Consider the following 17479-nt stretch of genomic DNA (forward strand, 5'->3'; position numbering starts at 1 on the left):
TTCATTAGTAGTTTAAATTAAAAGCAACTTTGTAAAAAAATCACAACATTTCACACATTGGACAAACATGTTGGAGAAGCACATTTTTTAACTACATTTTTTTGATTATGCTATTTTTTTGTTGTTGATAGTTGACTATACTAGACATTTTCTATTTAGCATGGGACAGCCCCAGTATGTGCTGCAAGACACTCCCCTATTTTAGAGTGAAGACTTCTCTTGAAACTTCTGCCAGGCATTTAAAGAATTGCATTGACGGGATCACACAAAGCACACGGGTAAGTAACAAACTCGTGGGAAGATTTACTTTTGCAGACTCTGCACACAAAATGTACATATGTCTATTTAAAGTTTATGTGAGGAGCCTGAAAACTGTCAGGCTTGTTTTATTGCTTAGTGATGATGAGCATGAACATCCTGTAATGTAAAAGCTTTTAACCCATGTCTGCATATGAGAATCATGAAGTGTTATAAAATGCACCAGATGTTACATTTCGAGCGTCTTTATTAGCCTGATTATGACTGAGGAAACCACTGTTGGTGAGCCTGGCCAGGATAAACAGGATCCAGAAGAGGGGGCTCAGCCAAGGGAAAAATGGGCCAACAACATGGAGTTTATTCTCTCCATGGCAGGAGAAATTATTGGCCTTGGAAATGTTTGGCGTTTCCCCTATCTGTGCTACAAGAATGGAGGAGGTAAGATGCTGCATCTGTGGGAGATTTCAATCAATGAAAATTGAAAATTATTAGATTTTCTCATGAATTATTTCGTATTTAGGGGTCTTCCTTATCCCCTACTGCGTGTTCCTCTTCTTCTGTGGCATCCCTGTGTTTTTCCTTGAGACCGCACTGGGCCAATACACCAGTGAGGGTGGGGTGACTGCCTGGAGGAAGATTTGCCCCATGTTTGAGGGTAAAAAACAAGGCTCAGCTAGAGAAGCAAACCCTCCACAATAGCTGCTTTGTACACCCACTGTCAGGCTTGTTTTGATTTTATCAATAGAGAATGATGCAATGAAATACACACTTGAGCTGGAATGGAAATGTCATAAATAGCCATTTAACATGATTTATTTTCTTCATATACATAGGAAATGCTTGCAAATGCTAGAAAACGTGAATCTCGGGCAATCCAGCTGCTGAGTAAAGCTGTGTGAAACTTCTCCTGCAGGGGTGGGGATTGCGTCCCAAGTGATTGTGGTCTACCTGAACGTTTATTACATCGTGGTTTTGGCTTGGGCTATCTTCTATCTAATAAACTCCTTCAAGAACCCTCTGCCTTGGTCCACGTGTGACAACTTGTGGAACACTGGTAAGCCTCTCTTTGTGAGAAATAAATATGTCTGCATGTTATTAACAAGACAGGGCAAGTGCTCATGAAACCTTTATTTTTCTTGTTTAAAGTGTGCAGCTGTCATTTCACCTTTGTTCAACCCACCAGATTCATGCTTTGGCCGTGTCAGCCTCTTTGCCAACCCCGAGTTGTTTCGGCCCGGGACCAACTGGTCCTTTCTACACAACACCACCTCACTGGAAGATATCATCACTTATGCTTCCTTGTAAGTTGAATCCTGGTGAAACTTTGTGTTAAATAACCCCGTGACAGGTGAAGAATGCTTTTTTCTGCCGATGGGAAATGTAAACATGATTTTTAGAAGGGTGGAATTAGTCTCATCCGTTCTTTTATGTGTTCTGTGTGGGGAGTGCCAGCATCTGTTCTGTTAAGTTAACTAATTATTGTAACCTTGAAAGGAAGAGGCTTTAACATATTCATAATGGGCCTGCAGAGCTTGTTGGGGCATAATTTAAATGTGCAGTTTACCAGCAAATGTGAAGGTAACACCACATAAAGTGGAATTTAGGTTAATTTGAGGAACATTGTTTTGGTCAGACACCAAATTTTTCAATCAATCAATCAATCAATCAATCAATCAATCAATCAATAACTTTATTTGTATAGCACTTTTCATACAAAAAATACAGCTCAAAGTTCTTTACAGGATAAAATCACCTCATATAACCCATAATCCCATCATTACCCCAGAAATATTAAAATAATTATGACAGTTGCACCCCCCCCAAAATCCCACAACCCATTTCCTAAGGAACACGCCCCCCCCCCCCCCCACACACACACACACACACACAAACAACCAATACACACATGCACACACAAAACTTAAAAAATAAAAATAAAAATATATATATATAATTCATAAGTAAACACTAGGCCGAGTTCAGATGGGTTAGGTAACAAAAGACACGCCATCAGGTGAGCCATCTGCCTTGGTAGTAGTCGATCAACGGCAGCAGCAAAGGCACCAACCCAGGGCTCCCAGGGAGGTAGGGCGAAAACTCCCACCACCCCTTAAGCACTCCCCGAAGTGCGCCCCGGCCGCCACAGTTGACCACCACCCCTGAGGCAGAGGGCCCCACAGAGGAAAACACTGGCACGAACAAATAAGTAACATAAAAAATAATAAGAGCTAATATGGACAGTAAAATAACTAAAAAAGTGATTAAAAGATAGTAAAACACTAACACATAAATGTCTAATAAAACTAAAATATAAATAATAAAATAAAAATAAAACAAGCAACGCAGCTAAAAACAGATATCAATTAAAAGCTACGGTAAAAAGGTGAGTCTTAAGCCTGCTCTTAAAAACATGAGCGTTCTCTACGACCCTGAGGTCCTCTGGCAGTCTGTTCCAGAGACGAGGGCCATAAAATTGGAAGGAAGCCTCGCCACGGGTATGTGTCCTGCTTTTTGGACTCACAAGGAGACGGCTGCCAGAGGAGCGCAGAGGTCGCGAGGGTTCGTAAGGTAAAAGCAGTTCCGAAACATAAGAAGCCCCAAGACCGTTAAGACACTTAAAAACCATTAAGAGACCCCTAAAATCGATCCTGAAACATACAGGGAGCCAATGCAGCGATTCTAAAACTGGTGTAATGTGCACCCGCCTTCTGGTCTTCATCAGGACACGTGCTGCTGAGTTTTGTAAAAGTTGTAAGCCTGAAATGCTCTTTTTGGGAAGAGCAGAAAGCAGGGCGTGACAGTAGTCTATTCTACTGGTGATAAAAGCATGCATCAGCGTCTCAGTATTGGCACGAGGGAGAATGGGGCGGACTCTGGCAATGTTCTTTAAATGATTAAAACCTATTTTAGTAATGTTTTTATGTGTGGGATAAAATCCAGCACAGAGTAGAAAGTCACACCCAGGTTCTTCACTTGTTCAGAAGGATTAAAAGACATTGATTGTATTTAATTTATGAGATACTTTAAAACCCCAAGGATTGTGATTTTTTTGGCATCTACTGTGGGACAAGGCTTCAAAATGATCTATTTATAAATTTCTTCAGTAACTAAAATCGTATGATAAATGAATGTAAATAAAAGCTTTGCCAAAGGCTTCAGAGTTTCATTTAACGGAAGAGCTGAAGCAGATAGAAATCAGTTTTTAAATGATTAGATAATGCACTCAGCCTTGGCAGACTGCTCATGTGCTTTATAGGACTTTAAACTCATATTATCCTTACACATCACATCAAAACAACTTGCTGATAAAAAGATAGAAACTAAATCTGTCGTCTTTCCTTCTCCATGTAACTATTTGAAACAATTTAAAAACATAACGGGTAAAAACAGCTGCAGTTATAGTTACTAGAGCTGAAGACCAAAGAACAAAACATCATCATCTGAAAGTGCAACAAAAAAAAAAGATTTATATACATAAGAATATACATTATTTTCATTGATGGGTTGATTATTTGAACGAAAATGTAAAAGTATACCAAACCATTCAAAGATGCCCATTACTTCTGCTGTGTAGTTCAAAATGACTGTTTAATATCTAAGTGCCCTCTCTCTTTTATATTTTTATATTTCCAGCAATGAAACAGTACTGATAGTCAGCTCACCTGAAGAGGAGTTCTGGGAGTGAGTGATACACACACACACACACACACACACACACACACACACACACACACACACACACACACACACACACACACACACACACACACACACACACACAACCTTGAAAATCTTCTTTTAAAATACCATTTTGTCATGGTCTGCGTTCTGCGTCTCCCTTATGTGTCTCCTTGTGTTCCTCGTGTGTCTCCTTGTCTGCATCCCCCCTCAGGTGCCTCCCTGTGGTCCCCAGCCCCCTCCAGGTTCTCTCCAGGTTTCCCTCATGTTTCCCTTAGTCACTTTTCTGATCATTAGTTTTCTGTTATTGTAGATTGTCTAGTTAGTTTTTCCCTTTAGGTATCATCTTCCCCTGTCTTCCAGTGTTTTTGGTTCTATTACTCCTAGGTCATTAGTTTTATTATCTTTAGTTCTCCAGTGTCTTATTTCTACAGTGTTACGTTATTTAGTTCAGTAGCTTTTTAGTTGGGGCTTTCCTCACCTGCCCTGTTTTGCTCCTCCTCTTGTTTATTAATATCACCTGTGCCCAATCCTCCTAATCACCCAGCCCCTGAGTGTAAAACCCTGTCCTGTCTTTCTGTGTTTGTCGCCCCATTGTTTGTGATAGCGTTGTCTCTAGTTTCCAAGGAAAACAATAGACTTTTTTTATTTAGTAATTTTTAACAGTCTATCTCGATCAAATATTTTTACTAGATTATTTTTGATATTATTCAAATTGTTATTTTTAATCAGCTACTAATTAAAAGTGCCTGGTGCACGAATGGAAATAACAAAAATTAAATTATAACTGAAACATTTGTTAGCTCAAGTTAATTTAACAACAGGTGTTGCATGACTTATTTAACAGTTTAAGAAAAATCAATAAAACTGGTGTTTTTCATCTGCAGTTCTTAGCTCTTCCTCCAGAGGGCACAGGAGAGAAAACTTAGCAGGTTTTTGAAGAATGCACTAATCCTGTTAGGAGGCGGAGCTCTGAGGGACTTGATGCATCAAATATGACATATTTGGTATTAAAGGGTTATGAGAAAAACTTAAAATATCTCATTTATTTTCTTTCTTTGAGCCAAATGGAGGACCCTTTGTTGTGTGCTTTGTGTTCTGCTCCAGAAGTCTTGAATTGATTCAATCATTTTAAAGCATGAGAAAAGCCCTGAGGTCTTGACATCCTCCCTAATGAAAGGGTCTGGGTGTAGAACATTCCTTAGAAACAGCTCCTAATGCTTTCCAGATATTAGCAGGCTAAATGAACTCAGTGCTGCTGAATTAAGACAGTGATGCTGACAGAAGGTGACAGAACGTCATCCAAACACAACAAGCAAAAGGAGCGTGTTGCTACTTCTACTTCTTTAATCAGCATCTTTAACTTTGATTCAGATTTTTTGCATTCCTAATTTTTTACTGTAACTTTTAGTTGGCTAGCGGCTGCTCTTCACATGATGATCTTCTGACTTGGCATTAGAGCACATAGTTAAAATCCTGCTGCTAAGATTTGTTGCTTTTTCTCTGCTGGTTTACAGAACAAACCAAAGTCTTCCAACACAAATGCTTTAAAGAGCAAGTCACCCCCTACAAGAAACTTACTTTACTCCCACTTCATGTTTGAAAAATGTAACAAATGCTGCTGCTTGGCAGACCGAGAGCAGCTAACAAATACACACACACAGGCTCACAATGGCATTATGACATCATAATGTATCAGATGACATCATAGCATACCTCTTAGCCAATAGCGGTGGCAGATTTAAATTCAAATACAGTGCACAATTTTTCCCTGACGACAGCGCAACACTGACAGTTTTAGACAGAATATTTGAATTTTAACCAAGATGCACTGAACTGCCAAATTATTGACTACACGTGTCTCTAGCATAATTAGACACTCGTTTATATAGTTTATCAGCAAAAAAAAATGTGATTTGGGGGTGACTTGCTCTTTAAATTACATTCATGCTGAGATGCTTCAAAATGTGCTCTTATGTTTTACTGAAGGGATCATAAATAATAAGCAAATTTCCTCCAAACAGGATAAACTTGTCTGTACACTATGTGGAAGAGTTATTTGACTAACTGCAGGTCTGAGCATGCATTTGAGATGTTTGTGCGTCTGTTTCACACAGAAATCGAGTGTTGAGGGTGTCTTCTGATGTGATCTTGGGTGAGGTGCACTGGGACCTTTCTCTGTGTCTCCTGTGTGCCTGGGTGATCTGCTACTTCTGCATCTGGAAGGGAATCAAAACCACTGGAAAGGCAAGTTAGAGGATGTTTATAGATTCACCTTCAAAACTGGCTTTACTTTGGTTGATTACTGTTACAAAAATACATTTACAACCAATCCCATTAAAAACATGAATAAACCTGCTGACTTGGAAGAAGAAAAACTAAAAGCAAGCACATTTTCACACCGAGGCGTTCAGCAGCTTGTAAGTTAACCTCTGATTTTTGTGAGATGATGTTTTTACATTAAATGCACAGAACTAAACTGAAGATAAACCACAAATCCAAAAACAAACCCAATGTGTTAAATGTTCGATCACTCATTAGTCAACTCTGGGTTTGAGTGCAAGACAAAAGACGAAGCAGGAACAATAACATGGTGAATGATGTTAAAATAATTACAATATAAATACAAAAGTCTGCTTCTGAAAAGATTTCACTGGTTTAGTCAGGGTCTCTGTTGCACACTGGGAAATGTATAAAAGGGCATTTTATTGGGTTTATTGTGGAAGTCAAAGAGTTTCATTGAAAGTTCCAGAAAATAAAAACTGATGCTGATCTTGTTCAGCTCTGAACTTTTTGGTATTTCTTTTAAAGCACACAAGCCTTTCCTTTAGCTTAGCAATGATAAAGAGCATAGTTATAGAGAAGTGTGTGTGTGTGTGGCAAACTTACAACATACTGTGTGTGTGTGTGTGTTCCTAACTGCCCAACTGTGTGTGTTGTTTGGTACAGGTTGTGTACTTCACAGCTACTTTTCCGTACCTGATGTTGTTCATCCTCTTCATCCGTGGAGTGACGCTCCCGGGAGCTGCCGAAGGCCTGAAGTATTATCTCAGCCCTGACTTCAGCAAGCTGAGCGATCCTGATGTAAGAATTCAGTTAATTACTTAAATAACAATGTTTAGTTTTGTGAAACACAAAATCACAGCGCGGTCATTAGGAAGGTACCCAGAAAGCCCACATTCTGAACATCTCTCTTTGTGAAGGTCTTCTCGGTTTAATGGGACAGTTCAGTGTCTTGTTATTCCAAACTCCCCTTTTTTATCTTCTTCCTGACTCTTGTTTCCAGTCCCAGTAAATAATCTTGCATGCAGGAATATTTCTCTTTCTTTGCGGAGTTAAAACACTGCTGCCAGTTGGAAATTCTGAGACATTTTACCCTCACTTTGCCTCCCGTTTCCTCCTCAGCTTTGCTCTTTTCCTCTCAGAGTCAACCTGTGACAAATTAGATGCCATCAGCAAACAGTCTCAATACAGTTCTCAGACAGTAAAAGCTCTGTTCTGCTAGAGGAGAAAAATGATGTGGACATCTGGGATTGGCTGGGAATTTGAAGGAGAAATTGGGATTGTATTTTTTCTCACCAAATGAATCCCAATCAGGGACAAGGGGGTCTGAGCGTGTTTAAAGAACAGGAATCTGGAAGAATGAACAAAACCATCACCAGTGAGGTCATGAGTAACCACCCTAGCTCTTTTAAACGGTCTCTGTCAGAACGTAAACGTGATCCGACTTAGAGCTGTGAGCCCCAGCAGTACCCGTTCGGCTGAGCTGTGGTGGCCTCATGGAGGGGGCCATCGACTAGCACACTGCTGCTAACCACTAATACATTCTCTCTCTCCTGATAATAACTTTTTGCTTTCCTTGACGTTGGATGTGCTAATACTAGTTTATCCGTTTAATTATAGATCCACTAAGATAAATACAATAAAGTTTATCTTTCACCAAATACAATATTTACTAAGACATCACAATATAACTATAGACACATTACTTTTCTTTGTGTGTGTGTGTGTGTGTGTGTGTGTGTGTGTGTGTGTGTGTGTGTGTGTGTGTGTGTGTGTGTGTGTGTGTGTGTGTGTGTGTGTCTGCTCTGTCTTCTCGATCCCCAGTGAGCCGTGGTGGATGGCTGCTTATACTGAGCCAGGATTCTCTGGAGGTTTCTTCCTGTTAAAAGGGAGTTTTCCTCTCCACTGTCGCTGCATGCTTGCTTAGTATGAGGATTGCTGTATAGCCACTGACACTAGTCAGTGACTTGATGCAATTTGCTGGGTTCCTTATATAGGAAACATTATTTCTGATTGGCTTAATGAACAGTGAATTGGAATGTTTATTATGTGAAGTGCCTTGAGACGACTCTTGTCGTGATTTGGCGCTATATAAATAAACTTGAATTGAATTGAACTTGAATTGAATAGATGTACGAGCCCAAAATGGAGCCTTTCCCAAACAACATGCATGTCTGCACATGCGTCTCACATGAGAAGGCATGGTGGGGGTAGGGCTTGTTTTCCAGCTCTCCAAACTCAAACAGTTAAGTTGGGGAAGCTCTCACTCAGGAGGTGGAGCGGGTTGTCCAGCAATCGGAGGGGTTGTGGGATTGATCCCAGCCCCCGACAGAGAACCCTGCCGTTGTGTCCCTGGGCAAGACCCTTAACTTTGCCTGCTGGTGGTGGTTGGAGGGACTTGTGGTGCCCGTGCTCAGCAGCCTCACCTCTGTCAGTGCACCCAGGGCAGCTCTGGCTGTGCTGCTGCTCATCACTATCAGTGTGTGAACGTGTGTGCGAATGGATGAATGATACACTGTAGAGTCCTCTGACACTGAAAGGTCCTGTACAAGTGCAGGTCATTTGTCTTTTATTCCGTCCTTATGCTGGTAGATGTGCTGTGAAGTTTGCTGCTGCTTTTGTTGGTTTGATCCAGGGGCGGTTCTAGACCAAATTTTCCAGGGGGGCCACAGTGGGGCCAGTATTTTTTCATGGGGGCGCAAGAAAAAAAAATCATAATTAAAGACAATGAACAAGTAAACTATTACAGTGAATGCAGTAATGGTTTACTTGTGAAAGTAAAACTGGCATGTTTTTATGGTACTCAGATAACAATTCTGAATGCTTCACCACAACACGAGACTTAAATAAATTATAAAAAAAAATTCTAGTTGATTATTATAGTTTGTGACTTTATTTGAAGATTATATGAAATGTACATATGAAAAATAAACATTCAAACAAATTAAATATCTGCACAATACAATTTGCTTTTTGTAGTCAACACACACACACACACACACACACACACACACACACACACACACACACACACACACACACACACACACACACACACACACACACACACACACACACACACACACACACACACACACACACACACACACACACGTAAGCATAATCACTTCACCAATTGTTTTGATATACTCACGATTTTCTTTAACCTTTTTACTGTGTTCCTTGTCGAGTATATTAGCCAGTGTTGTGTTAGCTTTCACAGCCCTCTGGTAGTCCCTCCACGCTATCATTGAATCCTTATGCCTTTCAGACTTTGCATGTACTGAAAACCCCCTCCTCTCTGTTGCTTTTTTCCAGTTCCTAAATCCACACTGAGAGTCAAACACACTTCCTGCGCTACTTGGTGGGCTAAAATGTCTGCATGCATGACAATAAGTAGAGTCCATAGTAACAGAATATTCAACCCAAGGATGACTTTCATACCAGCTTGGCTGAAAGCTGCGTCTTCTGTCTCCTATTAATGTCACTGGAAATGTCCTCAAATGATGCTGAGTAGGTGGGTCATCCTTGCACTTGCTGATATCTGAAAGAAAATAAATGTTAGCATGAGGATAAAAGTCATAATTAGTTAATTCAGAGTCTTATTTTATATATTTATTAAATATAAACAACAGAAATGTTGGTCCAGAGTCAGCATGCCTCAAATGCATTTTACACACAATATGAGCTGCAATCACAGAGGGGTTGTTGAACACCCACAAACCTGACGGTAGTGTACACGGTGCACATGACAGAAGATGTCCCTCTTTTTGCTCCTCACTCTCTCCCTCACAGCCTACATCTTCCTCCTCACTCTCAGGTTGGACAGCCTCTGACCTCTCTGTTTCCTTTCCAACCAACTCCTCCTTCTCTCTTTCATCCTGCTTCTCAGCTCCCTCGTGACTTTCATCCTCTCTCTGTCTATGCTGTTCTTTATTAACAGCGGTAAAAAAAGGACAAAACGTCCCGCTGATGCTTCCAGTCAGTGCTGCGAGAAAGTCATAGATAAGTGAATACTGTGACCTAATCTCAACGTGTCTAAGGCTTAAAATGCAGCAACTTCATTTTTATTTTACAGTTAATGTTACAAAGGAACAACAAATCAGTATTAACTGTGGATAGACTCAGTTAGGAACTTAAAAGTAAATGACAGAAACGCGCGACCACGATCAAAACACTGATGTCAGGAAAATAAACTGTATTGCTTACCTTCTTCTCTTAGCGTCTTTTCCGTTTGGCGTCCTCAAGAACTTCTTCGGGTCCCATTTAAACTATTTTTAATCTTTTATTCAAAAATCCACCGGGTAAACAGTTCTGTCCACAGAGTGTGCTGCGCTCTAAAGGCTCCGTGTGAAACGCTGCAGCGCATTAGTTCCCGTCTCCGAGGCAGCGCGCGAAAAAAAAAAATCCGATCTCTTCAGCACAGGGGCCATAACAGGGGCCAGGGCCGGTTCTACAGGGGCCCAGGCCCCTGTGGGCCCCCGTTTAAAACCGCCATTGGTTTCATCTCCAACAATGATGAGTCTATAAGAGAGAGGTGCATTGGTGTAAAACAAACAACCATAGCATCAGTGTGGAGAAAACAAAGGGGATGGTGGTAGAGTTCAGAAGGATACCGTACACTCCTGGTGAAAACAGCCTACACGTGTCTACTACCAACCAAACATGGACCTCTAAACACAGCCAACATCGTTTAAAAGAATCACCAAACACTAATTTATGAGGAGACTGACAGGTAGTGGAGAGCATCCAGATGGTAATAATCTGGTCTGGGAACTGCTCTGACACCAAGAAGCTGCAGTAAGCGCCTACTCAAAAGAACAAAACAAAACAAAAAAAGCTGCAGCTTTCCGATCTCTTGAGAACATTTACACCATGTTGATGCAAAACCACAGCAAAGACAACACACTGGCAGACCTCAACCACCCAGACGGTGAGCTTCACACGCTCCTTCCCTCACGTGGAAGGCTGAGCTGCTCCAAACCCTGGACGAGTCTAAGGAACTGCTTGCTCCTTTAGATTGCATGAACTCTGATCCTTGAGCACTTTTTTTTACCGTACAATTTCAAATCCTCAGTGATGACTCCTCATCCTCTGAGAGGATGTTAAATATCAATACATTTGTCTGAATTAGATTTCCTTTATGTGGTTGACTGAGAAAACATTTTTAATGATTATTTCTGATTATAATGGGTCCCTCTGAGTTTTTCATGCAGGCTGAACATGAAAATAGTCTCCTACACCTATCTCCTGCATTAGCTTCTGAAAAATAGACAATGAAACTCTAGGATTTGAAAAGCCTGACAGATCTATGTCACAGTGTGAACTAACATTCACGCACTCACCGAAGTTGACTCACAAAAGGGACGGTTATTGTTGTTTTACTGTCCTGCATTCGGCAGCGGGACATCTTGGATTACCGTTAGCATTAGCAGCTTCACCACACATCAAAGCTCCTCCAGGCTTGTCTTATTTGTGGAGATAAAACATCAACAGCTGGAAACCTTTACATCTTTAGAGAAAATCTGAAAATATTTCAGATCGTCTTCATATGGAATATGAAGTGCTGCTTCACGTGTGGCTTCATTAGGTTTGAACATGCTTCTCACCTTAAACATCTGACCACTTTTCATATAAAACCCATCCATCACTGTAAATATGTCAAATCGGACTCTTGTACCAATCTAATCCACATCTGGTGATTGCTTGAAAACTTAAAAAAAGATGTGTGAAAATGGACGTGTAAGAGAGGACACTTGTGCAACACCAGACACTCTCAGAACTAGCGCTCGTCCCTGAGTCATGCCTTTGCCTGCAAACGTGTTTCTGATTGGTTTGAGCAGAAAGTCATGACTGAGTTCTGGCTTCCATCTGGTGTCTGTTTGTGACATCTGCTGCCACATCTGTATACGAGGCAGTGTTTCCTAATAGAAGCGGAACAGTTTGTACTTTGTCCGGCAGAAGATCTGAAGATATTTTGACACAGATTTAGATTTTCCTCCTTGACCCAAGGCAGGGGAATACCGAGCCTTCTACAGGCGCCAGAGAAAGGGCCTTTGGATTTTTGCTAAGAGTGGAGTTAAATGTGCAGGACTGGGCTTTGGTGCTTTTTTTGTGTTAAACAGATGCTTTAGAGGGCTAAAGAAAGACAGTCCCATAAATAAATATTACACAAAAATAAACACTCCTGTTTACAGTTTTGAGATATGATGTTAGACGGGCAAAAGAAGCAAACATCCTTTTGTAATTTGCTCTGTGACACACAAAAATGGCTGTTTCAGAAGTTGCTCTCGTCCTCTGCAGGTGTGGCGCGATGCAGGGACTCAGGTGTTCTTTTCCTACGCCGTGTGTCAGGGAGTCCTCACGGCTCTGGGAAGCTACAACAAATACAACAACAACTGTTACAAGTCAGCGTCCTCACGCCCTAAACGTGATCCGACTTAGAGCTGTGAGCCCCAGCAGTACCCGGCCTAACTTCCTTTTCCCGTTTCAGGGATTGCTTGGCCCTGTGTTGTCTGAACAGTGCCACCAGCATCTTCGCTGGCTTCGCCGTCTTTTCAGTGATTGGATTCATGGCTCATGACCTCAACATTCCCATCAGTGAAGTCACTGCCAGCGGTGAGTTGATGACACAGCTAATACACAGTCTGATGTTGATATTTTCTTCATTTTGGTTCATTTTGCTGAAAATTTTGACAACACATCTGAAACCAGATTGTCTTTTGTCTTCCTGATGTGAGCATGATGGAAATCCTAACCAACAGTGTCCACTAGATGGCATTTGATGCTCACATTAAAAATGAGTACTTTTCATCTGCTACCTTTTATTTTTATTTTTTAATAATTCTCTCTCGTTGTTTTGAATGTGTTTTAAAGATTTGTTCCCATTTTTTAAACAAGAAACCAGCCATGCAGCCACTGCTATAAATAATGTTATTTTCTAGTGTGCAGGGCTGCTCATAACGATGCACTCACACAACTCCTGCAGGTCCTGGTCTGGCCTTTATAGCCTACCCCAGAGCTCTGTCCTTACTTCCCGGCTCATCCTTCTGGGCGGTGCTCTTCTTCCTGATGATCCTCTTCTTGGGCCTCGACAGTCAGGTATTACGCTGACTATCCTGCATACTGCACAGCCTTTTGTTGGTATCTTCTGAATACAACAATCAACACAATTGTCACAGTTTGTGTGCGTGGAGAGCCTGGCCACAGCCCTCACAGATCTGTTCCCTCATCGCCTGAGGAGACCTGGTGTCAGGGAGATCCTGGTTCTGGTCATTGCTGTTGTTTGCTTCCTGTTGGGTCTGCCTTTTGTTACTGAAGTAAGCTGGGTGTTAATGTTAAAAATCAAATCTTGATGGAAGTCTTTCTGAGATGACTAGACCATGTTGTCTGCACCTTTTATGTCTGTTCTCCATCTTTCAGGGAGGGATAACCATTTTCGGGCTGGTTGACACCTTTGGTCCCAGTGGAAACAGCCTCCTCCTGATCGCTTGTGTAGAGACCATAGTGGTTTCCTGGATATATGGTAGGTCACTTCCTGTTTTTATGCTCTGTGTGTACATGTGGAGGTTTTTTCAACATGAAAAACAAACTACCATGCAAAGATTTGATGTTAAGTATAGATGAAATCAAATATAACAACATTATATTTCATCTTACTTGTATTCTTATTTTTTATGGACTACTTTGAACTATATTTATTTACTTTTCATTAAAATATTAAAACATTTCTGGTTTTGACTGTTTTATATTATTGCCATCCAGCATTGATTTAATTCAGACAGAATCAGTTTTTTGTTGGTTAAATGGTAAATGGCCTGTATTTGATATAGCGCCTTCTAGAGTCCTGGAACCCCCCAAGGCGCTTTACAACACAACCAGTCATTCACCCATTCACACACACATTCACACACTGGTGGTGATGAGCTACAATGTAGCCACAGCTGCCCTGGGGCGCACTGACAGAGGCGGGGCTGCCGAGCACAGGCACCACTGGTCCCTCCGACCACCACCAGCAGGCAACGTGGGTTAAGTGTCTTGCCCAAGGACACAACGACAGCGACAGACTGTGCGGGGCTCGAACCTGCAACCTTCAGATTTTGGGGCGAGCACTTAACTCCTGTGCCACCGTCGCCCCACTCCAAACATTAAAAATCCTCGATGTTCTTTTAAATCCTTCTCGAGGATAACAAACACAGCTGCCTTTGTCTGGATTTGATCTCTCACCTAATGAAGGAGGATCAAAGAGGTGACTGCTCTTCCTGGTGGTAACAACCGGGAATCATCACACCATGCCAGACCTGGAACGGAATCAGAAACATCAGATAGCTTTGACCTTTCTGGTGTTTTTGCTGCATTGTCTTCTCTCAGACACACGACAACAAAACAACCACTTTAATAGTGAAACAGTCACTTCTAACTTCCCATAAATGTCAGAGTGAACGGGTCTGTGAGCTCTGATCACTTCAGGTACTGGTTTAAGGGTGGAGAGTTCTTAGCTTTTGCATGAATTAAGGTCATTTTCCTGATGACTATGAAGCAATGCATAAATATCTCAGAGTTTAGTAACATTTCAAACAACGCTTCATATCAGCAGAGCTTCCTTCCCCTCAATCGGTTTTGTCTCTTCTACTTTTCATGACAAGAGATGAAACACTTTCTCTTTTTAGTTTAAATAAGGACGGTCATTTATAAAGATGTAAAGTCTGAGTGTTGATTACCGCCTCGTCTAATAAACAACATCTGCTGTTATATGAATTTCCTCTGGCCTTCCTGTGAGTCTCGCTCATATCTCTAACTCACTTGACTGACTGGACTTCTTTCACAGCTTGTTTTCACAGGATTATTGTCTCATAGGTGGTTTTCTTCCTAAAAAAAACTATTTGGATTTGCAGTCTTTTCTCCACAAATGATAAATAACTTGTTTTTGCTGCTGCAGCACAAAATTTTGTGTTGCTGTAAAAAGTAATCAGGTTACAGGACCTAAATGGAAAAAAAATACACAAAAGGTTATGATAGTTTACTATTTTCTAATAAACTGAAAGGTGGAAGAACCACTGATGATGATTATCAGGAGAAAAAAACATTAAACCAAAACAACAAATAAATCAAAAAGGATTTTTTTTTCTTCAAACTGACATTTTATATTATCTTTCTATCTATCTATCTATCTATCTATCTATCTATCTATCTATCTATCTATCTATCTATCTATCTATCTATCTATCTATCTATCTATCTATCTATCTATCTATCTATCTATCTATCTATCTATCTATCTATCTATCTATCTATCTATCTATCTATCTATCTATCTATCTATCTATTATTATTGCTATTAGTATTATTATTATTATTAATCATCATCAACAGAAAAACTTATAGAACAATTATAAGTAAACTACTTTATGTATTTTTCTAAATGTACACACACACACACACACACACACACACACACACACACACACACACACACACACACACACACACACACACACACACACACACACACACACACACACACACTCATTTCCAGTTTTTGACTTTCCACCTTCCAGGTGCAGATCGTTTCTATGACAACATCGAGGACATGATTGGATACAGACCATCACCTGTGCTGAAGTACTGCTGGATGTTTGTCACCCCGATCATTTGTGTGGTGTGTTTTGCCCGCTTGTCTGTTATCTGATACTCGAGTAACACTTTACAATAAGGGCCTCTTTATTAACATTACTTTGCGCATTATTAAGCATTAATAAACTATTAAATAAAGTATTGACAACTGCTATGCAGACCCCCCCCAACCCATTGTCCTAACCTGAAGGACACTTGATAGTTAACAACGTCAGGAACATTAAAATAAGGGATTTATTAATGCTTAATAATGCACTATGTTATAATAATAAAGGGACCCGTCATAGAAAGTGTTAACATACTTTCTTTCTGCCTCTTTTCTTCCCCTCAAACACATTCTCCACCCTCTTTTATTTCTAAATAGTCACCATCAGCTGCTTTTGCTCTTTCATCCATTACGAAGTGTTTCATTTCACCAAGCCAGTGATCCCATTTGAGCAAACACGTTTCTGTTTCTCAGTGCAAATGTTTTACAAGCCTCCTGTTCACTGGCCGTCAGGCACAGTTAGAAACTACCAACAGAAATAATTTAAACTGGTTATTCAAATTATTCTTCATAGCAGTTTTTTTAAGATAATTTTTGTTTAAAAAATTCCATCCAAGTGTGATCATTTCTATCACTAGCTTAACTTGTTTATTTTCCAGCTGACTATGCTTTATAATCTGGTGCAAGAAAACCCTATAAGAGTGACGGATGATGTCCCTGGGTCCTGGGCCCCCGCTGTAGCTGTTCTGCTCATCTCTGCACCAATAATATGCATCCCAGCCTTCATCTTGATCTCACTGTACAGAGTAAGTAATCAGCATTTTATTTCAAACTGGTTCTTGCTGAACAGGAAAGATCAAGCTAATTCATAGCGATCACACAGTGATTTCTATTCCAACACATCTAATCTTGTTCTTTATGCAACACAAGAATCCCAGAAACTTGATTACATCATCCAGAGACCTGCGACAGATTCGCCCCGACAAGCCGGTGCTCACTCTGTGTGACCACGTCATCTTTAAAGCACGGGACCAGCCGGAGAGGAGAGTGGACGAAAGGAACGAGAAGATGATGATGGAGGATCACAACAGTGTTTAATGACATTTAATCTCAATTTTGTAAAACAAATTCTTTGTTAGTCACATGTTTACATGTTTATAAGTCTTCAGGGAGATTAGTTTGGCTTTTGATTACGCAATTATGGAACGTTTGTGTTCAACAGAAGCTCCTCAAAACTAAGAGGATGATGTTGTCTTTGTGAATCACACAAAATACCTACAATGAAATGACCAGAATGTGACTCTGGAAACATTTCTTATGAAAACATTGCAGTGAGACTAAAACAGAGAAATATGCTCCCTCACTATGAAGATGAAAATGCAATGTGCTCCCAGACACATGCTGTTATTTTTAGTGATATCAATCAAAAATCATTTGTTGTTGCGTTATATGCTGCAGTAGCTCAGGAGGCAGAGCGGGTTGTCCTGTAATCGGAAGGTTGTAGTAGGGCTGAGCGATATATCGACAATTTATTGTTATCGAAATTTGTGACTCTTGTCGTGATAATTTTTCCCATGCCAATAAATTTGATAATAAAAAAATGAAAAGATGTGTGTAGGTTGGCAACATTCATGTCCCTTT

The 17479-nt window shown here is 40.5% G+C and overlaps 1 protein-coding gene and 1 long non-coding RNA gene across 3 annotated transcripts; one reads left to right on the forward strand and one right to left on the reverse strand.

Annotated features, from left to right (window-relative positions):
- The first annotated feature begins 189 nt into the window (after positions 1 to 189).
- Positions 190 to 17085, forward strand: LOC107385521 (sodium- and chloride-dependent GABA transporter 2). The gene is made up of 16 exons (XM_015959455.3): positions 190 to 278; positions 512 to 696; positions 779 to 913; positions 1172 to 1312; positions 1442 to 1559; positions 3892 to 3939; positions 6054 to 6183; positions 6886 to 7020; positions 12523 to 12626; positions 12713 to 12837; positions 13208 to 13320; positions 13401 to 13538; positions 13642 to 13744; positions 15777 to 15877; positions 16498 to 16644; positions 16769 to 17085. Exons 2-16 carry the CDS (start codon positions 519 to 521, stop codon positions 16934 to 16936), a joined length of 1884 nt encoding a protein of 627 aa, XP_015814941.3. The 5' UTR covers positions 190 to 278; positions 512 to 518; the 3' UTR covers positions 16937 to 17085.
- LOC139071553 (uncharacterized) lies at positions 9258 to 10713 on the reverse strand. Of its 2 annotated transcripts, none has more exons than XR_011521404.1 (2): positions 10429 to 10713; positions 9258 to 9763 (listed from the first exon to the last, which is right to left on the reverse strand). It is a non-coding gene; the product is annotated as an uncharacterized lncRNA (long non-coding RNA). The 2 variants fall into 2 exon arrangements; XR_011521403.1 differs by lacking the exon at positions 10429 to 10713 and adding an exon at positions 9944 to 10420.
- Positions 17086 to 17479: the final 394 nt, after the last annotated feature.

The sequence above is a fragment of the Nothobranchius furzeri genome, chromosome 1 (assembly GCF_043380555.1).
Source record: "Nothobranchius furzeri strain GRZ-AD chromosome 1, NfurGRZ-RIMD1, whole genome shotgun sequence".
NCBI lineage: Eukaryota > Metazoa > Chordata > Actinopteri > Cyprinodontiformes > Nothobranchiidae > Nothobranchius > Nothobranchius furzeri.

What these genes read in the sequence shown, in the direction of transcription:
- LOC107385521 (XM_015959455.3), top strand. Translation starts at nt 519, where the DNA reads ATGACTGAGGAAACCACTGTTGGTGAGCCTGGCCAGGATAAACAGGAT. An exon ending in GATTTGCCCCATGTTTGAGG is followed by an intron (nt 914 to 1,171) that starts GTAAAAAACAAG and finishes CTTCTCCTGCAG; the next exon opens with GGGTGGGGATTGCGTCCCAA. An exon ending in TACAACAACAACTGTTACAA is followed by an intron (nt 12,627 to 12,712) that starts GTCAGCGTCCTC and finishes TTCCCGTTTCAG; the next exon opens with GGATTGCTTGGCCCTGTGTT.